Genomic DNA, 24,472 nt, shown 5'->3' with positions numbered 1-24,472 from the left:
CATGCATATGGCATATGTACACATGTGCAGGTGTGTTTGTAGTGCTTGTGTGTAGCAGTTCACCGTAAAGCAGTGAAAAGCTGAATCTTCATCTTCCCCATCAGAAGGCGAATAGGTTGATCCTCAAACTGAAGCTTCACATGAGTGTCTTTACAGAGGCTAAATAGTGACAACCAGCCCCGAAAGTGTTGCTGCCAGAGTGGCCGGAACTTACCATGCCTCATCACAGTGATCTGAACCTTTGAGGTCTGGTTCCCTGCTGAGGAGAGGACAGAGCAGCTGTAGTCAGTGGTTTCTTGGACGGTGTCCCGAAGCCAGCTGAGTGCATGGGCCCTGCCATCAGGCAGCATGTGGGTCTGCACAGGAACACACGTCTCCAGGACATGTCTGTTCTTCTCCCAGATGAAGCGGACATCCGCTGGACCTGTGGGTACATGGGCGTTCTCCACATCTCCACTCAAGATTCAAGGGAACTGCCCAAATCAAAGGCCATCTTGGTCCCAAATGGACTGATAGTGACTTGTGGGAGCTTCCAGCTCTGTACCGGTCTCTCCTGGAGGAGCTGAGCCACGAAGTTCCACACCTGCCTTTAGCCTTCTGTGGCTTTCCTGTGGGCTTCCTACTGTGACATCTTTTATTCAGGGCCCGCTGCATGGCCTGTGCCTTCTGTAAGACATGGCCTCAACCTTCTGCTTCTGGTTGCACTGTGTACCCCCTCCCCAGTGATGTGCCCAGTGACAGTGTCTGGAAGTATGGCACCTATTGTGCAGGTGTTTGAACCCTAATTCCACATGACCTTGAACTCCTGACAGACCTGGCGCCACCTTCCAGGCGTCAGGATTACATTCGGGTCCCACCTCACTCTGCCTGGTGCTTTGGGTTTTTATACCAATTCCTGAGGACTAGACAAGTGTGGTGGGGCACACCCACACTTGCTGTACTCAGGAGTCACCTGCAGGAATAGACGGAAGTTCGGGGCCAGCCTGGTTGACACAGTGTGTTTCCAGCCATCTAGGGATACATGGTGAGACCATCTCAAACATAAAAATGAAGTCTAAGGCTAGGTGTGGTGGCACACATATTTAACCCCAACACTCAGGAGGCAAAGAGAGGTGGATTTCTGTGAGTTCAAGGCCAGCCTGGTTACATAGTGAGATCCTGTCTCAAAAAGAAAAAAAAAAAAAGAATCAGGACTAAGGCCACCACCTATTTCCACCACACTAACTAACCCATTCAAGGGAGCATTGTGGTGGCTTCAACTTGTGTGACAGACAGGGCACTGGAAAGTGGGTGGGCAAGGCAGGGCAAGACAGTAGAGCGGGGAGGCTCTGTGACCCCAAACAGAAGACCCTCAAGCAGGCAGAAGCTAGACCAACCTTAGACCCTGAATTCATTATAGGGTGACTGGGCGTTGTCATGTCTGGGCAATCATGAACAGGGGCTGAGCTGTGGCCCCAGGGCCAAAACAGTTGTGATGGCAACAGGTCACCCTCTCTGTTAGTGCTGATGTATGGGTGTGTACAGTCTGGGCCTCATACTTCCTGCTAGAGCCCCAGAGCTTTGGGCCATGCCAGGACAGGCTCCACTCCGTCCACTGTGAAGGAAAGGGCGAGACAAGGCAGCCACACTCATACATGGCTCAGTCCTTGGCGTACCCTGGACTTGGCTGAAGATGACCTGATGGCTTAAACCAGCCTAGTGATGCTGCATTTTTGTCTGCAACTGTTGTTGGGTGTGTGATGCACCACGCTGAGCTGGGCAGGCCAGGACCCTTCAGCCAGGCCCTGCTGCTTTCTTGTCAACACACACACACACACACACACACACACACACACACACACACACACACACTCAACCAGGCCCTGCTGCTTTCTTGTCATCACACGCACACGCACACGCACACACCTACCTTCAGACAGGCCCTGCCACTTTGTCATCTATACACACACACACACACACACACACACACACACACACACACACACACACACCTTCAGCCAGGCCCATGACTTTTGTCATCTGCATACACACCACACCACAGGCAGGTCTGTCCGGATTGCACTAAGCACCCCACCAGCTCGAACGAGGGCACCCTTTGCTGGGGACCCTGATTCTCGACAATGGACAATGCCTACACTTCCTTCAGCCTCCCTGTTCCAGATGGGCTGGTCCCCTGGACTGATGTGGCAACAGCACATCCCAGGGGCAGCTCCTGCTTGGCTAGAATACCTCATGGGGATGGGTCTTTAGGTTCCCTAGATGCTAGCCTAGCCAGGAATGGAAGACTGGGGAAAAAGGAAATAGCAATCCCCAGCTGAGGCTCAATACACTAAGCAGGAAAACAAAAAACAAAACAAAAAAAACAACAACAAAACCAATGCAGAGCCAGGGGACTCACCTGATCTTGTCCTCAGCTGTGAGGCCAAGGTGTGTGCGGGTGGCCATGGGAGAACTTACACCCTGCCCTGGGGAAGGAATGTGCTAGGCAGGGAGTTGAATACTTCTTGGTCACAGGTCACAGGTCACAGGTTGGATACATATTTTTCTTTTTGAGACAGGATCTTAACATAGCCCAAGCTAGCCTTAAACTTTATGTAGCCAAGGATTCCCTTGAGTGTGTGACCCTCCTGTCTTCACCTCCCACGTGCTGGGGTTATAGGCATGCACCCTTGAATACAGCTGATGAAGTGTTGAGGATCTACCTTGGGCTTCATGCATGCTAGGTGACCATTCTACCAACCGAGACCCAGCCTCACAGATTGGATGTTTGCTGGCCTCTCAAGCTGGACCAAGTGCAGACACATAACTAGACAATCCAGAGATGGATCCAAGGCACTAATGTACCTGGAGGCCCCCAGGCTGTTTGTGAGGAACAGTTGGGTACACACGAGTGATAGGAAGCTACTACACTGGCAGTCACGAGGACACTCAGAGAAACTGACTTTTTCAAAAGTAAAATGAAAAGCGTAGTACAGACAATGCTTGGTGGGTCTCCCGACAGTTAACAGAATGGTGTGTGTGTGTATGGTGGTGTATACATGTGTGTGCACATACATATAGGGGTTGGAGGTTGATGTCAAGTATATTCCTCTATTGCTTGTGACATATATATATATATTCTTTTGTTTTTGAGACAAGGTTTCTCTGTGTAGCTCTGGCTGACCTGGAACTCACTCTGTAGACCAGGCTGGCCTCGAACTCAGAGATCCACCTGCCTCTGCTTCCTGAGTGCTGGGATCAAAGGCGTGTGCCATCACCACCTGGGTTGTCACTGTATATACTGAAGCAGGGTCTCAATTAAACCCTGAGCTCACTAAATCAGCTAGTCTAGCTTGCCAGCTTGGGGGGGGGGGCTCCTTTTCCTGTCTCTGGAGTGCTGGGATTATAGGTGGGCAACTGGACTGGTCTGCCAGACATTATGTACAAGCTAGAAGTCAGAACTCTGGTCCCCACACTTGCCCACCGAGACACCTCCCTGCTCTGAGATGGACTTACTGTTTTTAATTTTATGTTTATGGGCATTTTGCGCATGTGTGTGCACCACATGCATGCAGTGCCTAAGGAGGCCAGAAGAGGGCACTGGATCCACTGGAACTGGAGTTGCAGGTAGTGTGAGCCACCCACCATGTAGGTGCTGGAAATCATACCCATGTCTTTTCCAAGAACAAGTGCTCTTAATGGCTGATCCATCTTTCTAGCCCCTTGAATTTTTAAAATCTATTTTCCAAGAGCTTATAAATAAATAAATGTTGCTTTTATAATTTAAAAAACCACTATCTGAAGCAGAATTGAGCTAGGTGTGATGACACACACCTGTAATCCCAGTACTCAGGAGGCAGAGACAGAATGTTAACCATAAGTTCAAGGCAAACCTGAGTTATATAGCAAGTCCCAGAGTTCCAGCCTAGCCAGGGCTACATGCTGAGACTCAGATAGATAGGTAGATAGATAGGTGTTCCAGACCCATCTGGCTGCCAACTAGTGGACAAGCCCTGTGGACTTAAAAAATAAATTCTATAATTTGTTTTCCACGCAGGTGTTTTCAATTCTAGCCACAGACAACTCCATGTATTTACAGATGTAGATGAATGTGTCTGTGCATGTGCACTCACATCAGAACATGTGTAGATGTCCATCAGCTGGGGAGCACAGATGGAGTCATTCCTTAGTATCTCCAGGGCATCAGTTCCAGATCCTTGAGCACTTCAAAAGACGTGTCTGCAGAAAACCTACACATACCTCCTCCTGAAGACTTTGGATCATATCTAGATTTCCTATAATGCCTAATACTATGCAGACACTTCTTAAATAGCTGCGAAACAACTTGTTTAGGGAACAATGGCGTGACAGAGCCTGTACATGTCCAAACAGGTGCAACTCTGTGGATCTGGATCCACAGCTGGCAGAATCCTGGGTGTACACCTGCAGATCTTAGGGCCAAGGGCCTCCTTATACATAGCTACTCAATGCTTTTCATGAAACCATATTGTATTAGCCATTCCTCTGCAGATGGGCATCAATCTAAAATCCTTCTTGAGGTATTGGGACCAAGGAATGAACCCGAGACACTAACTCCAGTTTTTCTGTGTGTGTTTAAAGCCCAGCCTCCTCACATCCACCAGCTCTGCCCTAATGTGAGCACAAAAGACACCAGAGGATTCTCACAACTAAACCCTCAGGGAAAGAATCCAGGTAGCCTGAATTGGAGCTAATCCCCAAACCCCATGAACAGGAACCTCCAACTGCAAAGCTCCTTGAAGACCAAGTTCTTAGTGTGAGATGGAAGCCTGTAGGATGTACTGGCCACAAATCCCACCCCACGAGGACAGACTTAAGCACCTATAAACTCAAATATGGCATAACTGTCAGACATGAAAGATGGCGAAGTGGTACTTACTCTCTGTTCGTTCTTTAACTATCCAGTTCCTTCTGAGTGCAGAGATTAAAGAGAGGAGAAGGATGGTTAACGGCAGTGGGCAGTGCAGCCCCATCAACGCTGCGCCATCTGACCCACAATTGAACCTATGTGCCACAGGTCGCCCAGACACATCGCGCACACAGGGCTCACGGAGTTTTTGGTTGGTTGGTTTTGGTTTTGCAAGACGGGTTTTTTGTGTAGCCTTGGCTGACCTGGAACTAGCTCTGTAGACCAGGTTGGCCTCGAACTCACAGAGTTCTGTCTCTGCTGGGATTAAAGGTGTGTGCCATCATCTCTGGCTCACCAAGTTCTTTTACTCATGTCCCAGCTAGGAGTTCGCTGAAGAGTTGTTTCTACCTTGGGCTACCTTGATGTGGTGGTAGATATTGTCCATTTGACAGGATCTAAAATCACCTAGGAGACAGGCCTTTTGGCATGCCTCTGAGGGTTTCATCTAGATTGGGTCCTAGAAAGAATAAACAAGAGAAGGTCTGGGTGTGGTGGCGCATGCCTTTAATCCCAGCACTCAGGAGGCAGAGGCAGGTGGGTCTCTGTGAGTTGGAGGACAAGTGTGATCTACACAGTGAGTTCCAGGCCAGCCATGGCTACACAGAGATACCCTGGAGGGTAGGTGAGGAGGGTAAGGGTGAGAGAGCACAAACTGAGCTCCGGGACTACAGGTGCAGTGTGAGCCGCTCCTGCTCTCACGCCTCCTTCATGGACGCGTTCTGTGAACCAAATGAAACCTGCTCCCCGTAAGCCGCGGTTGTCAGCGGCTCTGTCTTAACACCAACTGGGACATACGTACCCACGCGGGCTCTTCCCGGTGTCATGTCAGAGGACACTCGGCCTCCTGGCCAGGAAGGATTCTGGTAGAGACCTCACTGACCCACCTGTCCCCACGGACTGGCCACTCTGCACTCCAGCCACAAAGGTGCTTTCAAAGCTTCCCTCAGCCTCAGAGTCCCCCCTGGTCAGTATCCATACCATTTCACACAGGGCTGTAAGCATAATTTTTTTTTCTAGAAACTTCTCTCACACCGTTGTCTCAGATTTCCTGAGTTCCCCCAGCAGCCACATCCCATCCGCACGGACTGCTGCTCCGAGCGGTGTGCACTGCTAGCTCAGACGGCTCCTTGTTTGGCCCTGGCTAGCCTGGAATTCAGATCAAGTACGAGCCTGTCTCTTACCTGTGAGGGAGGCTTAAACTCAAGCAGGAAGTGTGTCAGCCTCTCTCCCCGGCCCTGAGTCACTGTCCCCACACACCTCATCATGCAGGTGGTCAGGACTGCACCCGGTGGTCTTAAGAGGTGACCATTTAGCCACCAACAATGGCTTCTTAGGACTGTGGACCTGAAATGCCCCCGGAATGAGTACGCTGTGTCCTGGACCCCATGGGACCAAAGCTTGCTGCTCAAAGACATGCCTGATGCTCTCAGCCTCCATCAGGATGAACTAGTGAGCTGAAGCAGCAGGCAGCCTGGCCCCTGAGCATACTCCAGGAAGTACTACAAGGCACTGAGTATCGGGGTGAGGGTCAGGATCTTTACCACAACCATCTCCTGAAGGACCAGAACAGGAAGAGGCCCAATGACTGAGTCATGGATACTGGATCATGGGAGATTACTTTCTGGTGTGCCCCTACCCTCCTTGAGAAAGGAAGACACCAAGGACTCTATTTCCTCCAGCCCCACCCACCTGGCTGCCCACAGAGGTCTTCATTAGTGCTCTTCAGCACTAAGGGACAGGGAAGCAACAGGGAGGGGCCAGGGAGCCTCTGGGAGCCCAGAGCCTGCAGCTGCCTAGACCCCAGGAGGCCCAGAGAGGAAGAAGCTTCGGTAGTTCCCACCACCCAATTCCTCAGCTCTCTTAGGGGGCCCCCAAACTCCTACCAAAACTCCAGTGCTGCTAACAGGGGCCAGCTGAGGGGACCCCAGGCATGCAGGTGCTCAGCCTGGGGCCTTGCTTGGTAAAAGCAATTCGCTTATGCCATTAGTAAAGGACTTGAAGTTAATTTTAGGTTATCAGGGTGGGCCCAGGTATGTGCCGTGTGTGTGTGTGTGTGTACTGTTTGTGTCTATAGTGGCTATGTGTAGAGATGTACACATGGTGTTGACTGGTGTTTTATGGTGTGGGTGATTTGTGGTGTTGGTGTTTTATGTTGCTGTGTGCTATGTGGTGTGTGTGTGTGTGTGTGTGTGTGTGTGTGCTGTTTGGTATGTGTGCTGTGTGATGTATATGGTATTTGTGTGACGTATGTGGTATTTATGGACTGAGTAAGTAGTAGGTACGTGTATGTGTAGCATGGTATGAGGTGTGGGATATGTGTATAGTACGTATGGTGCGTAAGTGGGATGCATGGTATGGCATATGTGATGTGGTATATGTGGTGTGGGGAGTATGTATGGATATGGTGTGATATATGTGGTATGTGGGGTAGTTTAGTATTTGTGGTGTGGTGTGGTTTATGTGGTATGTGTGTGGTGTGGTGTAGTAGATGGGATGTGGTATATGTAGTGTGGTATATGTGGTATGGGGAATATGTGTGGTATATGTGGTGTGATGTAGTATATGTAATGTGTGTGTAGTGTGGTGTATGTGGGGTGTGGTGTGGTGTGGTGTGTGTGGGGGGGTGTGGTGTGGTATATGTTATGCATGTGCCAACCCATGGCAGCTGGCAGCGGGACAGGACAAACATGAATTTACAAGTCACATCAGGACACCTGGGAGGCAACTGCAGTGTAATGTGGGGCACTACAGTAGTTCCGCTCTCTCACATACCTGCCTGGTTATGCACAGGGAGCTCAGCGCTGTGCTGGCTGCACAGACTCAGACACAAAGGCTTGAGGAAGGCAGTGACAGATCCTGCTGCCTTTCCTGGCACCAAAAGGGAGGTCCTGTAAGCACTAGGCTGTGGGTAGTCTGACTTTCCCAGCAGCCATGCTTGGGGCAGCTCTGGTGGCTGCTGATGCTACCTGCCCTGGTCATCTCACTTACTGCAGCAGGGGTATCTCAATGCCTCTCAGACCCTGGGAAACACTCATCCAACCCAGATGACACGGAGGCCCTGGGGTGGGCAGACTAGTCCTGGTACAAGCCTAGCTATCTAACCCCTGATCAATTCTCTCTGGAGGGGAGGGGCTCCCCAAGATAGCTCGGGGTCACCAGCAGAGCCAGTGTGGGCACCAGGACACAAGCCAAGGACCTGAGGATTCCCTGTCCACCCTCTCTTTAAGCCTCATGTCCTAAAAACAGCTTGCCAGGCCTTTAATCAGCCAGCCCCAAACCACTCACAACAATCATCATGCTAACAGCTGCCTTACAAAGGAGAAAAACCCAGGTCACGATCCCAACCTGCCGCGCCCTGCCCTGCCTTGCCCTGGGCTGTAGGAGGAGGCTGTGGTTGGGCTGGGAGAGGCAACTGCAGTCTCCCCTGGGCCAGCTGCCTTTGCCTCCTCAGCAGACACCAGAGACAGGGCCCGAACACACACTGCCTCTTGAAAAAAGCTGCAGGGAGTTCAGTTCAAAGCCATGGGAGCCCCTGCTTCAGACAGGGCTGTGTGCAGACCCAGACCCAACCCTGCCACCTGCTCAGGGACAGCAGAAGCCCCTGCATGCGCACACCACCCAAACCCAGCTCGTCATAACCAGACAAGCACAGCACAAAAGCTTGCCATGCCTTCCCCTGAGCTGCCTTGCCTCCGTGGAGGCCAGGGCAGAAAAGAAAGGCCCCAGATGTGGTCAGTTTGTGAGAAGAATAAAGACAAGAGGGGGTGGGGGTGGGGGGTTGGTCCCACATCTGTTCAAGCAACACACACACACACACACACACACACACACACACACACACACACACACAGAAAACGTGTGTGTATGTGGAGGCCTGAGTTACTAGGAATCACCCTCACTCCCCCACCTTATTCATAGACAGGGTCTCTCCATCAAACCCAGAGCACAACTACATGGCTTGTCTTTCCAGCTAGCATGCTCTGGGGATCCCGTCTCCATTTTCTGAGGCTGGAATTACAAGTGGGTCACCATGCCTACCCAGCACTTAGGTGGGTTCTGGGGATAGGAACCCCTCATGTTTTCACAGCAGACACTTTAACCACCGAGCCACCTCCTCAGCCCATGCTCAGTGAATTCTGAGGGGATGGGCAGGAACACACTCCCCCCATTTCAGTTCCCACCCACACTTCGCACACTTCTGGTCCCCATGGTCCCTGGCCTCGAGAAGGCTGAGGAAAGTGTGTGAAGAACACATCTCCAGCCTCTCATGGTACCTCTCGGAGGTGGGGAGGGCAGCGGTGTTGGTGGCAGGGGTAGATGCAGGTTGTTCAGGCCCAGTATCAGAGGTGCTGTAGAATAATCCTTCTGTACACTGTGAAAATGTGTTGCTCTCATTGCTAATGAAAAGTGGATTGGCCAATGGTTAGGCAGGATTTTGGGGGGCAGAGAGAACGTTGGGAAGAAGAGGGGCAGAGTCTTGGAGGGTTGAAAGGAGACAGCACGAGATGCAGAGTGAGCAGGATGGGAAGTACATAGATGAGGTCAACGAGCCTTGGGGCAGCACATAGATTAATAGAAATGGGTTAATTTAAGTTATAAGAGCTGGCTAAAAACAAGCCTAAGCTATTGGCCAAGCATTTATAATTAATATTAAGTCTCTGTGTGGTTATTTGGGAAGCAGATGGCAGGACAAAGCTGATCGGCCTTCCTGATGAAAAATTCACCAACACAGTGGCCTGGCGATGCGAGTTTACGCAGTTTCACTGCCCTGCTGTCCGGGCTGGTGGCTGCCTACAGTCCTGTCTTTGGAGAAGCCTACCTTCCTGTCTCACTCCTAGCCTTCCCATCATCACCTTAGTAAATAACTCCCTGCTTCAGATTCCCAGTGTTGAATGCCTGGTGTAGTTTCTGGGCATTTAACAGTGACGTCTATCTTCCTCAAGGCCCCAGTCATTCACTCTCTCCCAAGCCCAGGGACCTGTGCCAGTGAAACCCTTGCTAATAGTAACAGGTACCTGAGAACATCTCCAAAATGTAATGGCTTTTGGCCACGGCTGCCGCTTTTCCAGTAACGAGGCTCTGGGTCCTTTGGACACTTTGGACAAACCCAGCCCTGAGCTTCTCCAGCTCCCTTGAGAGTGGCCACGAAGACCTGCATTGCTGTCCAAAGGCTGGAGAGATGGCTCAACAGTTAAGAGCACTTGCTGCTCTTGCAAAGGACCCAAATTCAGTCCCTAGCACACACATCAGGTGATGTACAACCATACATGACTCTGGCTCCAGGGCATATCTTCTGGCCCCTTTATGCACTCAGTCATGCACACACATCAATAAATGATAAATCTAGAACTATCTGACTGAAGAACAAGCAGGTGTTTACATGAAGGCTGGGTCCACAACACCAAGCACAAGAGCAGGGCATGGTGGCATTCACCAGGAAACCCAGTGACTTGGGAGGCCGAAGCAGGGGCATTATGGGTGCCCGGAGTCCAGGGGCATCCTTGGCAGTCAGAGCAAGAGCCCAAAACTCAAATAGGAGACCCAGCAATCAGTGGCACATCTCCACTGATGGTGTCACAGCACTCAGGCCTAACAGCAACTTCTGTCTACCCCTACAGCCTCTATGGGGCCACCAGCTGCCCGTGGCATGCTGCATTCACAGCAGAGGACACAGGCCCCAGGATCCTAGAGCTAATTTAACATCACAAGCAGCACTTTCAAGTTCTCCACAGCTTTGATAATTAAAAAGCAATTTAAAGATAAACCAGATTTGCTTTTCCTTGCAATCAACTCCATTCCTTGCCTCTGTACAAAGACCAAAGCCCATAGGTAGAGACATGGGTTTTGTATGTTCCTGAGCTAAATCATGGTTTTGGTAAACTTGTCCCTGTGCGGTATTCTCCAGCATAGGGAAATACCCTCACCTTATAGTTTTTATGCCTTATGTATATATTTACTTATTCATGCCACTACTGGGACCCTGCACATGCTAGTCATACATTCTACCATTCTATTCCCTATTCCTATTTTAAAATTCCAAGAAAGGGTCTCACTGAGTTGCCCAGGCTGGCCTTGAATTCCCTCCATAACCCAGGCTAGCAAACCTGGGCCTGTAGGCCACATCTGGCTCTTGGCTGTCCCATAGGTCCAGTTTTCTGATACACAACAGTGCCCATGCCACACCTACATCTGCTTCTATGGCAGAGCAGCCTACAAGCCCCAAAGATCTAACACCTGCATCTTAATGGCAAAAAGTTGGATGACCCCTGCTGCAGCCAGCCTAGCAACAGCCCTAGCAACAGCTTCACACTGTAGGCAGTTCATCTCAGGATCCACGGGGCTGAAAGCGCAGGTGGCTGAACCTCAGCAGGGGCCAGGGAAGCAGCGAGCAGGAAGGGGACAGCCATGGACACTTAGGCCCTCCACTCACCTGTGGCCTGGCAGAAGAGGTAGAAGGTCCCCAGCGCCTGCACCTGCTGGGCCTGGTCACTCAGGAAGGGCGGCAGCAAGGTAACCCGCTTACGACTGTTGGGCCCCGGGGCCAAGGCTGGCCAAGGGCTTCTGGGAGAAGACGAGTCAGGGCCCAGACAGGATAGAGAGGAGGAGCCAGGAGGGAAGGACTTAGAAGATGAGGCTGTGAGACAGAGGACAGAAAAGAAAGTACTGAGGAAGAAGTCATCAGAACAAGTCCCATGCCGGGGAAGATGAAGCAAAGAAGAGACACATGGGGTGAGAAAAGAAAAGCACCCAGGGCCGACCCCCACCGAGGGCCATCAGCCAGGGACAGGAGGCCCGCACGGCCTCCACTAAGGAGAGGCCGGCCCAGTCAATGATAAAGCTTCTGGTTTATTTGGGTACTTTTCAAATGTATACAGTTCAAAGTAGAAAAATAAAAACAAAGTAAATCTTATAAACACAAATGTTTACACCGAATGGTGAGATCATGTCATGCTGAAGATGGGTGTCTACACAGCACAGGGAATCCAGAGTTCATCACTCTCTACATGGAATGAGCGTTCCACACACAATAAGCGAGAAACAAATGTTAGAATCGTACCACCCATTAACATCCCGAAAGACACCGGCAGAGGTCAGGCTGCAGCAGCAGCAGCAGCGGCCGCCCACACGGGACGTTTGTGGTCACTGTCCCGAGGCTGGGAGCCCAACTACACAACCCATTTCTGTCTTGCGTGGACCATCAAGGCGGAAGTCCGAGGGCAGTGATGTGAGATGGAATCAAGGAGAGACAGGAAGTGATCAAGAACCAAAGTTGTCCTCATGAAGGCGCCATCCCTCAGGGCAGCAGGTTCCAAGAAGCAGCAGGGCCACCGGGGTATAAACCCCCCTCCCCTCACAGGACCAGCTCAATTGCCACCCGGAGCCACTGGGCCACCTGCCCTCACTCAAAACCCACCTTGTAGATGTATGGCAGGAAAAAGAAAAAAAAGCACAGAAAGAAAGTCTTGGAAACCGGTACTTCCTTCAAAATGAGTGAGATTAAAAGACAAAACCAACAACAACAAAACCCACCAAAATAAAAGGGTGAGTGAGTTCAAGAGACAGTTTTAGGCCTACATTCCTAACAGCAGGAAAGAATGCATTTAGCAAAAATAAGTCTATCCCTGAGAATCTTAAGCGACATAAGCCATATTTTATCTCAATATATAACAAAAATCTAGAAAATGCTCATCTTCTCATGAATATTAAAACATCTCCTTCGGTAATTTAAAAAAAAAAAAAAAAAGTGGCCTAAGACATCAACATAACCAGAGCAAAAATCCTAAAAAAAAATTACGTGAAAGAAAGAGTCCGCGCCCATCTGGACAGCAGGTGATACGTTACCAATCTGATAAACTAAAAGGTCATTTCCAATCTGGAATTAAATTATCTTTTAGTGGCTGCTTTGAGAAGGGGAGGAGGAAGGGTCATTCTTCTCAGCCCACAGAGGTGGCCATCTCTCCCCCAGGACACAAAGGGCTCAGGTACATCTTAAATAAGCACTCCGACGACTGCAGGACTTGAGACTGGAATAGATATTTGTTTCCCAAAGGACAAAGAGGGACAAGTCACAGACTCAACCCAAGAGAAAAGAGACAAAGGACTGAGGCTGGCACACGATGACAAGACTCGGCTACTGAACGGCTCAACACAACACTCTCCACGAAGACTGCGGGATACGGGCTGGGACGCGCTGTCCTCAGTCCCCGTCAGCATCCGAATCTGCAAACTTCAGTTCACACTTGACATCAAACGGTTTGTCCCTGGCAGAGAGTTCATCGATCCGTTGGGAGTCCTCGCGATCTGTGGGCACTTTGCTGGTGATGGTGTCCTGCTCGGTTTCATAGCCGGTGTCCAGGGCTGGCTTGGGCTGGTCTCCATTCTGCTGTGAGAAGCTCCCAGGCTCCACCAGCGTCTCCTTCACACTCTGCTCCAGGTCAGAGAAGTCTGACTTGGGCTTCTTCTTCCCAAGCAGCAGGGCTGAGCGGAATTTTAAGCACTGTCCGGGCAGGTAGCCTTTGTAGCAGTTGTAGGAAAAGAGGCAGAGGAAGAGGATGAAGATGAAAAGTAGGAGCGACATGAGCAGGCGGTTGTCACTGGACTTGAGATACACCGTCTTCTCTGCGTGAAGCTGGGGGACCGTGTTGATGACCATCTTTGGTTCACAGGATGTGCCGGTGGAGGAGGACTTGGGAGGTAGGGTAGCGGCCCTGGGGGAGGTTGCCCACAGAGCCGGGGTAGGGGGAGAGGACCCCTGGGTAGATGCCACCGGCATTTTGGAAGTGATCCTACTACCTTCTGTCTGAGCAGCCTGGGAGGCAGGTGACGTGGGGGTCTGAAGTACCACCTTCACTTCCAGGACGTGCTTGGCAAGCAGCTGGGAGACTGTCTTGTTCCTCACCCTTTCCTCAGACAGGCACTGGTACACACCACTGTCTCCCTCCGACAGGTTGAAGATGAGCAGGTGCTTCCTGCCCACAAAGCCATACTTGGGACTCACAGCCTTCAACTCGCCGTTCTGGAACTTCCACACCACCCGGGCCAGGTTGGATTTTTGGAAGCATTTGAGTTCAGCTGTGCCACCGTGCTTGAGAGAGTGTTGATGGGAACTTTCTTTACTCTTATCTGGAACATCAAAATAAATGTGCTCAGCATCAACAACTCCGTCTGATTACGCAATTGCTGTCAAAAACAGGTTAATACCCATAGGACGACACGAGAGTTTCACCCACTGGAGCCAGATGGAATCTTCAGGACCAAGAAAAAGGCATCCGTGACCCGTCAGCAGCCCCCAGAAATGAAGAATTCGGTAACAGTTCTGAGAAGTCCTGTTCTCACCCTGTGCCTGGAGAAAACTCAGCAGGCTGGAGGGCTGCGCACGGGTCAGCTCCTCCACCTGCCGCGGCACCCAGGGTCAGCTGCCAAATGTTCTGCTAACGGCGGAGGCAGGGCAGCTAGCAACCAGGGGCCCTCTTCTTCCATGTCTCCTACTCCACCATGGCTGGTGAGAGAAGAGGGCCCAGGGCTGGGGCCATCTGCCCTTCTGTGCTGGGAAGGCAGACTAGAACCCTGGCGAGATTCTATGTCTACCTCTGGTCCAGCTATCAGCAGCGGGACCTCCCAAGGACCAAAACTATAGCGGTGTCTTTTGTCTGAAATACCAGAGATGGAAAAAGGCTGGGGGTTGGGGATATGTGCGTATATAAAATGAGACAGCTATCTTTGGAAGGGACCAAAACCTAAACATAAAATTTCATCTGTGCTTTAATGACACCTTACCCATAGAGCGTGAAGGGAATTTTATACAATTTTTTGTGTGCGAGCGTGTGTTCATATAGAGGCCAGGAATCCACCGAGTGCCATTCATTCCTCAGGTGACAGTTACCTATTTCTTTTTTTAATGAGACAGGGTGTCCCATTTGTCTGGTACTTGCTACGTCGGCTAGGCTGTCTGAGGTCAGCAAGTTCCAGGGATCCACCTGTTTTGCCCTTCTTAGGGCTGGGATCACAAGCATGTCATCATGTCCAGCTGTTTTACATGAGTTCTGGGGAGCAAAGTCAGGTCCTACAAACTGAGCCTTAAAATACTTTTAATGATACTTTACGCACGAAACTACCTCTTCTAGTGTAAGATTTTCTCCTTGAAGCATGACGCTGCACCAAAATGTCCTGAATCACTGTTTTTAGATTTGTGCTGCTCGGCCATACCCAAGGGCTCCTTCCTTCTCATTCTTAACAAGCTCGGGTTTTGTTTAAGGAGCCCAGCTAGGCAGAACAGAAGAGCTTCGTGCGGGACAGGGCATGCTTCCCAGCAACCTGATACACCCTGTGTGGCTTTGAGCACTCTTTCTGTAATCAAAGGGACAGAGGAAGATCACGGGTCCACCGCAAGGGTAGGTCCCAGGTCTGCCGCATGCCACCTGACCTCTGTTCAGAGAGGAGAAAGGCAACACCAGGAACTTTGCCATCCTGAGCAGGAAAGCAAAGGAGATCCACTCACCCAGGCACGAGGATGTGTCGCCACTCATCTCCTGAATCAAGCCCCTGGAAGACAACAGGCACACATGACTCACCCACCAGCTTGTGCACGGGGCACATACGCACAGTCCCATCCGCACTCATACCTGTTGGAGCCCACTGCCTGGTGCAAAACACAGGCCTTGGAGGCTGGGCTCCAGGCGCAGTAGGGGTCCCGTGCCAGGACGCAATCCTCACAGCTACCGTGCTTTCCACAGAAGGCCAGGGGAGCCTGGACCACTCCCGAGTTGGAGCCAGCATAGACAAACCTCCTCCCCTGTGTATGGAGACAAAGAGCAGGTGTAAGGAGGACCAAGGCACCGGCGGGGCTGCCAGCTTCTCTACCAACTCTGGGGAAGGCAGAGTGCATTCAAGTACTGCACGGAGGGCAGGGCTCCCTGGCTCAGAACAGGCCACAAGGCGTGACCACCAAGATCTAACCGGCAGTGTCCTGATTAGTTTTGTTGTCAACTTAACACCCCTGGGAGGAGGGAACTGCAGTTGAGAAATTGCCTACATCAGATTGGCCTGAGGACATGTCTGTGGGCCATTTTCTATTTGCTAATTAATGTAGGCGGGTTCAGCCCGCTCTAGGTGATGCCACCCTTGGGCGGGTAGTCCTGGGCTTTATAGGATAGTGGCTGAGCAGAAGCCAGAGCACAAGCCAGTACGCGGTTTCCTCCACGGTCTGTGCTTCAGTTCCTGCCTCCAGTTCCTGTCCCGGCTTCCCTCAATGAGGGACCTGGAAGCATAAGCTGAAACGAACCTTTTCCTCCCCAGCTTGCTTTTGGTCAGAGTCGATTATCACAGCAAGAGAAAAGCAAATGAAGATAGAAATCTTGCATGAAAACATAGGCAGGTGTACTGTTCCCAGGAGGACGCAAACATCACCGGAGGATCCGCAGGGCCTGGGATCTGACGCCACCCTTCCACATCTGGGGCCGGACCTCGAGCTGAGTGTGTTATATTTCTGCACCAGCCTTTCTTCCGAGAAAAGGCAATTCTACACCCATTCCCCCCAACTGAAACATTCCCTCCTAGAGGGTAGAGGGAGGCTCACAAGACTCAGAAACTAAAGGAAACAGAAGAAAAAGTTCTAAGAATCGCAAGTCCCCGCTTCCCCAAGGTTCCGTAAGCACTATATGACTCTAACTCTGACCCGGTGAGCGCTGCTGAGCAGTCTGCTGTCTGTGCAGGAGCTCCGTGGATGCAGCTTCTGTGAATGCCACTCAGTGGGCTGTCTGTGGACGCAGCTGCCTGAGTCCCACGCTCCTGTAAATAATCCCTCATTCATACCCTGTAAGTAACTGAGCTAGACTGGTCTGTCCAGGGTGCCCTACCTGGGGGGAAGAGACTTCCACTTGTGTCTTGAGGAAACTCAGAAGAGTCCTCTTCAGCTGCCTCCCACTCCCAACTTGACACCCCCACTGTTCTCCTGGATTCACTGTGGATGACAGAGCACTCCAGCTAGAAGCCAAAGGGCACAGCCTTCAAATGCCAGTCCTGTCTTGTGCCAGAAAGTAGGCACCTGTGATGAGGACACGTCTTTATCATTCATCTCTGAACCCATCGTGCCAGGACGACCACACCTATCAACACGGTACAAAGAACAGAGAGCCAGCAAATTTGACCCAGCAAGAGACACCATCATGGGCTTTCTGCTTGCCTATATTTGCGAGGGAAGAGCCACAAAAGTCAGCCATGGTGCTTGAGCACAGCCACAAAGAGCTCAGTACCTGCCAGACACTGATTTCCAGGACACGGACATGGCATGTCACTGGCTGCGGGCCAGGTCCAGCGGCCACCTGGTGTGGGCAGAAGTCCAGCACACAGGTAAGAGATTAACGGTCCCTTGGTATCTGCGGTGGGTAGCTCCCTAAAGCAGACTGAATCACAGACCTGGAGCCCACAGATGTGCAGCCCCCGGGGAAAGGCAACAGCAGGCCACAGCGTCCAGCACCGTCGCAGAGCCAGGCATCAAAAACAAGGGTGCAGGCGCCTGAACCCCTCTCTCTCTCTGAGGGTCTCATCTGAGTCCTGGCAAGGAGGGACGAGCACCCTGGCCAGCAGGCATGACGCAGGGCAGGTGGCGTCTGGCATCAGGGAGGTGCTGTTCCTGCTCCTGCTCTTCCCTGGGCCTGCGCTGCTCAAGCCCAGTCCTCAGCACTTAGGCTCACATGTCCTCAAAACGGTTACATTAACGAAAAGCTTCCAAACACACACAGAGATCACCTTAGGAGGAGCACACAATGACTCCCAGGATCACATGACAACATGCAGCACAGCCGAGATCGGGGACGGCTCACATTCTCCACCTCACTGCCCTGTCCTAGCTGTAAAATGTGGTGGCCACCTCTTCCCCAGGCCAGTGGACCAGGAACAGCAAGTCGCAGCCAGTGGACTAAAGCCAGTACCCAGGCCGTTTCTATGCAGTCCACCAGCTAAAGCACTTTACACCTTTTTATTTTTGCGGTGCGGTCTCACTCGGCTGACGTCCATCAGCCTTGACTTTGCTATGTGGCTAAGGCCAGCCTTGAACTCCTGATCCTCCTGCCTCTACCTCCCAAGGCCTGGGACTACAGGTGTGAAGTACCACACCCCACTCAGGGGCTCTAAAAATTATTTATTTTTGAGACAGGCTCTCTCTACATAGCCCTGGCTGTCTTGGAGCATGCCATGTATACAAGGCTGGCCCTGAATTCACAGAGATCTCCAGAGTGCTGGGATTAAAGGCATGCACTACCATACCTGGTGGAGCTTTACATTTTTAACTGTTTGAAAATACATTTTAAACTTAATATTTTGTGATCTATGAAAACTTTAGGCAATGCATAGCTCAGCTTCCACAGGCCACTTTGGCCATCTATGTGTTTCCGGGGCTTAGGGGAGCCACAGCACAAAGCTGAGCACCTGGGACTGAGGCTCTGGCCTGCAAAGCTCCCAGAAGCACAGTACTGATGTGGCGGGAGCTCTGTAGGGTGACCTGTCACAGATTAGCCGAAGGATCATGCCCCACCAGCACAGTCTACACTCTCTCAGGCTCGAGGCACAAGGACCTATTTCCCCAGCTTAGTGACTACCCAAAAGTGCCAGCCACCTGCTCTAATGGCCAGCCCCCTTGGCTCTGCCATGCCGCTGCCAGCTCAAGGTATAGATCCTATGGGAGAATGCTGGGAGAGTCCAAAGGCCCGCTCATCCGGCCACAGGCTGCCAAACTTTGAGAAACCATCCTAGCAAGTCCTAAGCATGGAGAAGCTACCAAGCCAGACAACCCCCCCCCCCCGGGCCTGCCCACAGACTACATTACCTTCTTTGATGACAGCAGCAGAGTTTGGACCGGCTCAGAGTCCTGGAAGAGCTGGGTCTCCTCGACCACGTGCACCTCTTTTCCAAGGATAACAGCTTTATGCAGAGCTCCCCGGTCTGCAAGGAGGGAAATGCCAAGGATGTCATGCTGGTTAGTTTTAAGTGTCAACTTACTGCAACCTAGAATCACCTGGAAAGGGCCTCAGCAGAGGCACTGCCTAGATCAGTCCGGCCTGTAGCAATGTCTGTAGAGGACTGTCTTGATTGTTGACTGACGTGGGCAGACCTAACCCACTGAGGATGGCACCACCCCCAAGACAGGTAGTCCTGGACTATGTAAGTGAAGAAAGCTAGCTGGCTAAGCACAGGCAAGCGAGCATGCAGGCAGCATGGGTACATTCACTTCTCTGTGCTCGTGACTATAAATGTGATGTGACCAGCTGCTGAAGCTCCCGCCTGACGTCCCTGAAATGACGAACTCTGACATACAGTGTAAGCAAAAGAAACCCTCTGCCTTCAAGTTGCTTTTGGTCAGGATGAAACTAGGAGACTCCAGTCTTGATGGCCACCACTCAGACTTCTGCATACTCAAGTCATTCCCTCAACAAGGTGCTCAGAAGAGAACACCCTTGCTTTACAAACGGAGAGCAGCACTTGGAAAATAAAGAATTAGGAGCTCAAGCAACAAGAACCCCTGTTTTCTCCTAAAGCATCACCCCTGCCTCAAGGTGGATGCCAACGACCTTCACCAACAAGGTCACATCCTGGCAGCTGAGTCACGTTCACTGTAAGGCAGCTGTTACACTCCAATGGCCCTCCAGGCGAGGTCAGGGGCCCAGACAGGCAGGTGAGAGCAAAATGCTCAAGTCATCTGGGAAGCTCTAAGGGTGGCCCCTGGGGCGCTGCCAGCTGCCAAGCTCCAACTCTCCGCCCCCATCCCAGAAGACTTGGGGAGTTGAGCCTCCCTCCTAAGGCTGATGAGGGCGGGATGGAGCCTGGCTCCTCCTAGAAGGGGGCAGGGTCTCCACTACCAATTAGGATAGACCAGGCCAGTCCCACTGGTCCTGTGACAACAGCAACCACTTTGTTCTACTCCAGCCCAGGTGCAGGCCAGCACTTGCATACATAACAAACGCCCCAGGTGCCTGCTGATAGAGAGACTCAGAATCCCAGGTGCAGCTATGTCTTAGAAATCCTCTGCTGTCACAAAGAGATGCCACATCTGCCCACAAATGACTAAGTGAATTTCCCAGTCTTACTGAGGAACCCACCTGTGCTGATAAACATGACGTCGTAGAAGGTCCCATCCAGGGCCTGAGTCCTGTCTACCACTATCTGGGTGTAGTTTACATCCTTTTTGATTAGCTTGGGCCTGTTGTCTATCGGGGTCACCGAGTCGTCCATCAAAGGGTGGTCTTTCACGAACTGCAGCGTTTTGTCTGGGAGATTCAAAGAGCTGGTGTAGTTGGCTGCCCGAGCCTCACTGTCGACGCACTGTGGGGCAAAAGCACCGTGGTAACACGCCCACTTAGCGTCAACTGAGCACAGAAGAGAAGCCACATGAGCAGCCCTGGAAGGCCACCGTCATACTTCTCCACAGATGAACGGGGCTGAGGCGACCTCCCCAGGGACAGGAGCTGTGGTTTTAAAAGCACAGCAGCCACATGACCTAATTGTCCTAGCATCAGCAGAGGAATCACATGTCAATGAAAACACTTAGCAAACTTCTCAAGTTAAAAAACACTCATTCCATAGCTTTCCTACGAGAAGAAAGCATGCTAGATACTGTTTAACACACACACACACACACAGACACACACACACACACACAAATTCTGAGAAAAAGGCCGGAAAGACTTCTTTTTTTGGTCCCCACTCCCTAGCCATGTTTCACTGAACACAGCACACATGCACACAAGAATAACCAGGTGTCCAGGCTAGACACCCACGGAGAAGCTGGTCCTGGGAAAAGCTTCAAGAGCCAGATAAGGCACTATCTAAAAGCCACCCCCACACACCCATTCACCACATGGCGACAATGTGCAGGGGACCCTAGAATTTCCTTTACTTTTTAAATTTACTATATTTAAGAGGGCAGAACGTGACTCCCATTGTCTAATGGACAGGCTGCCTCAGGAGACGGCCTAGGCTTTGCTGACCAACGAGGTTTCTTTGTAGGAAACAGGAAATGGAGCGAGCCTGTCACTGTGCACTGTCAGCTTCTCCCAAGAGCCCAGGCCAGTGGGACACTCTCTCATTTGGGCAGCATGTGGTGAGACCTATGACCCAACATGTAGAAGAGATCAGAAAAAGAACAAACTTCGCTCTCCACCCCCAGGTCCAGCAGTCACTCAGCCCAGGGCGGAGACTCCTGCTGCTGTGCAACCTGCTGTAAGGAAGCTGCTGGGATCTGTGTGGTCTCATGCTCGGGGCCTGAGACCCGAGGAAAGATAAGCCCTCCCTGGAGCCCGGGACCCTGCTTACCGCTCCAGGCCGGGGACTGGGCACTGGGCCATTGTAGCGCACCCACTTGGTGTGAGATTGCTCCACCGTGGCACTCTGCATGTACTTTCCACGGGAGAAGACTGCCTCCACCGTGGCCAGGGTATAGGCACAAACTGCTGACAGACCCACATTGTTCCTGTGGAGGGGAAACCATGAGCATCAGGAGGGCAGCAGGTCCTCAGGGTGGGCAGGCCCCAACTGCTGAGGGAACTGACTCACAACTGTGGGGTGAAGACTGCGTAGAACACAGGCTCCTTGAGGTCTGGGGCCCGCAGCACGAAGACATCCTGCAGTATGTTGAAGACCAGGCCACTGTCTGGCCTGGAGCAGATCAGCCTGGCCTTTAGGAAGGAGGTCCACTTCTTTTGCAAAGTCCGAAGGCCGCCCTGGTCCCCCTGAAATGCCACAGACAGTGCGTGGTAGGGGCGGCACAGATGGCCAGCCACAGCAGCAGCCAGTCCATACGCCCCCACCCACCAGGCCAGCCCAAGTCTGCCGCAGGCAGTTATGTAAGCACAGCGCTACTGCCACGTGGGCCGGGATCACAGAGTGCAAAGAGACCCACACATTCAACGACCACCAAAGCAACCACGTCTGTCACTCCAAGTGTCACGCAAATGCCACTGGCTTTGGCTCCTGCAGCTTTCCGAGCTGTGACCCATGATGGAGCAAGTAAGAGTTAGGCAAGCGATGGGTGATCTCCTTCCTATCACAGACCCCGACCCTGCAGACCACTTCGGGGGAACATGTGAGTGTACCACAGAGAGACCTTTTCACTTCCCCTCTGCCTGCCCAATTCTAGATAAAATTCTAGATTTTTTTTATTTTCAGCGAGCCAACAACTGAGAGACAGTTATGAACCACACGATCAGGGCTGGGGAGAAACAAAATGGCTCCCTTCGTGGTCTCGTTTCCTGCAATTCCAACTACCCGTGATGAGTCACCCACTGAAAGTATTAATTGCTGTGGGATGGTCTGTATGTCAAATTGCTCTGATTGATCAATAAATAAAACACTGATTGGCTGTGGCTAGGCAGGAAGTATAGGCGGGACTAACAGAGAGGAGAAAAGAAAGAACAGGAAGGCAGGAGTCACTGCCAGCCACCGCCAGGATAAGCAGCATGTGAAGACGCTGGTAAGCCACGAGCCACGTGGCAAGGTATAGATTTATGGAAATGGATTAATTTAAGCTATAAGAACAGTTAGCAAGAAGCCTGCCACGGCCATACAGTTTGTAAGCAATATAAGTCTCTGTGTTTACTTGGCTGGGTCTGAGCGGCTGTGGGACTGGCGGGTGACAAAGATTTGTCCTGACTGTGGGCCAGGCAGGAAAACTCTAGCTACAATTAATGCTCGCTTTGACTCCCACCCCACCCCCCGCCATTTTTTTCCTTTCACGTATATTTATGTGTGGTATGCCTCTACATGGGTGTCCATGTGTGGGTGCATTTGGAGGCCTGAGGTTGATATCAGAAATCTTCCCTCTTCCTATTTGAGACAAGGCCTCTAAATCAAACTCAGAGCTTGCTGATGAGCGGAGTCCTTCTAGCAGGCCTGCTCCAGGCTGGAATTACAGCAGGTCCACCCAGAATTTACATGGGTTCTGGAGATCAGAACTCGGGTCCTTTCGCTTTTGTGGCAAGAATTTTAACCACTATGCCATCGTCCCAATCCTGCTTAGAGTCTCAGGAAGGAAACCATCTACACACCTCCGTCACTTTAATCACTAGTCACTGTTTGGTCTCTTACTGTGCCTCAGTTGTACATTAAGCCGCATCACAAGGGGTTTCTATCCAAAGGATAACACTGCAAGTCCAGAGCTAGGCATCTTGGAATGGTGGCATCTGTGCCAGCACTATGGGTGGGAACTGGGCCTGCCTGGGGGGAAGCACTCACCTTGCACACCCTGGCGACTCGTGGGATCATTAACTTGAAAACGAACTCGTACTCCACAGACACCTCCGTGAAGAAGAAGTAGACCTTGTCATCGTCACCCTCTGTACCATCTGGGCTTTTCTGGATCACATCAGCAAAGACGAAGCTAGGCTCTGTGGAGTGACATCACAGGATCATCCCCGTATACAAAGCTACCTTGCCACGTACTACCTGCTCCCCATGTGTCATGGCTGGCCAGTGCAGCCTCTGGGACTGGAGGCTTCCCTTCGAGGACATCTATAGTGTGTACACGCCACACTCATAAACTCTAGGCCTGGATGATGCCTGCCACCCTCCTCAGCTTCAGCGAGGTATGGCAGTGCTACAGAGGAAGCCAGGTGAGGCTTCCCTGCGGGCAGCTGGTCTACAGAGCCAGAGAGTATCTGCTGACTCGAACAAGGGCCAAATCAGCCAGTGTCAGCCACTGGAGGGATACCAGACGGAATCGTGGGGACGCCCTACTCCAAGGAGGAACTGGCTGTCTCATATCTCAGACCCCAGGGTCTGACTCCAGTTCAAGGGGCTTCAGAAAAGCCCAGGATCTCATTGGCCAGCATCCCCAAGAACAGACCCACAAGGAGTGCCCCCATCATCCACACCCGAAAGCCAGACAGCACACATGCCTGTCTGACAGTAACACAACATCTAAATACCACCTGGCCAGACCCTGGGGGCTCCACCTTTCAGATCACACCGTCCACCGCACCAAACCCCAAGCCCTATGTCTGCTTTCTCTACTTCCCATCAGAGCTTCATTTTATTAAAGACTCCCAATCGGGGGGGAGGGGGTAGGGGTGTGAGAGAGGCAAATTTAAAACAATGTTGTTAGCAGAGAGAGAGAGAACAAGACAGCTACTCCGGCGTGGGCCTTGAGCAGTTCCAAAGAGTTTCTACTGCCTAGGATCTGACATGAGCCACAGTGCCTCACCCCTCACCCCCACCCCGCAATGGTTTGGGGACAGCCAAAGGAAAAATGACATGGCACACCCATGAGGCCAGCAGTACACACTTCTTACCATTCAGCCAGGGGATGGCATACTCTGTCCTCAGGGGACTGGAGGAAGAGTTTCGAGAGATGATGGGTTCACTGCCCAAGAAATTATACGATGTCCCAGAATAGAGCTCTCCCCCTGCAGCGGTGGAAAGGGAGTAAAGAAGAGGAATCCAATCAGCCCTTCTGCCTGTGGTGGAGGCTGGGGACAACTGTGTAACACACGAGCTCGACATTAGCCCAGGCTGGCCTAGAGCAAGCCTTATGCCTCCACCTCCACCAGGCTATCATAC

At 51.7% G+C, this 24,472-nt stretch overlaps 1 protein-coding gene across 8 annotated transcripts in view; it reads right to left on the bottom strand.

Moving 5' to 3' along the window:
• Sema4d (semaphorin 4D) overlaps positions 1-24,472 on the bottom strand; it is a 105,567-nt gene that overhangs the window by 5,494 nt on the left and 75,601 nt on the right. For 4 of the 8 annotated variants that reach the window (XM_028863799.2, XM_037205728.1, XM_028863800.2 and 1 more), the window contains 9 exons: positions 24,205-24,318; positions 23,150-23,301; positions 21,473-21,648; positions 21,233-21,389; positions 20,020-20,242; positions 18,750-18,865; positions 15,550-15,719; positions 15,426-15,469; positions 11,753-14,050 (listed from right to left, as the gene is read on the bottom strand). In XM_028863799.2, coding sequence (XP_028719632.1) covers positions 13,125-14,050; positions 15,426-15,469; positions 15,550-15,719; positions 18,750-18,865; positions 20,020-20,242; positions 21,233-21,389; positions 21,473-21,648; positions 23,150-23,301; positions 24,205-24,318 — 2,078 coding nt within the window. In that variant the 3' untranslated portion in view covers positions 11,753-13,124. Of the gene's footprint in view, positions 1-214; positions 425-4,897; positions 4,930-11,357; positions 11,562-11,752; positions 14,051-15,425; positions 15,470-15,549; positions 15,720-18,749; positions 18,866-20,019; positions 20,243-21,232; positions 21,390-21,472; positions 21,649-23,149; positions 23,302-24,204; positions 24,319-24,472 lie in introns of those variants that run through there. The other 4 variants (XM_028863804.2, XM_037205729.1, XM_037205730.1 and 1 more) reach the window with 3 other exon arrangements.

The sequence above is a fragment of the Peromyscus leucopus genome, chromosome 5 (genome assembly GCF_004664715.2).
Source record: "Peromyscus leucopus breed LL Stock chromosome 5, UCI_PerLeu_2.1, whole genome shotgun sequence".
Lineage (NCBI taxonomy): Eukaryota > Metazoa > Chordata > Mammalia > Rodentia > Cricetidae > Peromyscus > Peromyscus leucopus.
Note: the sequence above shows the minus strand (reverse complement) of the source record. Positions and strands in the feature narration are given on the sequence as shown.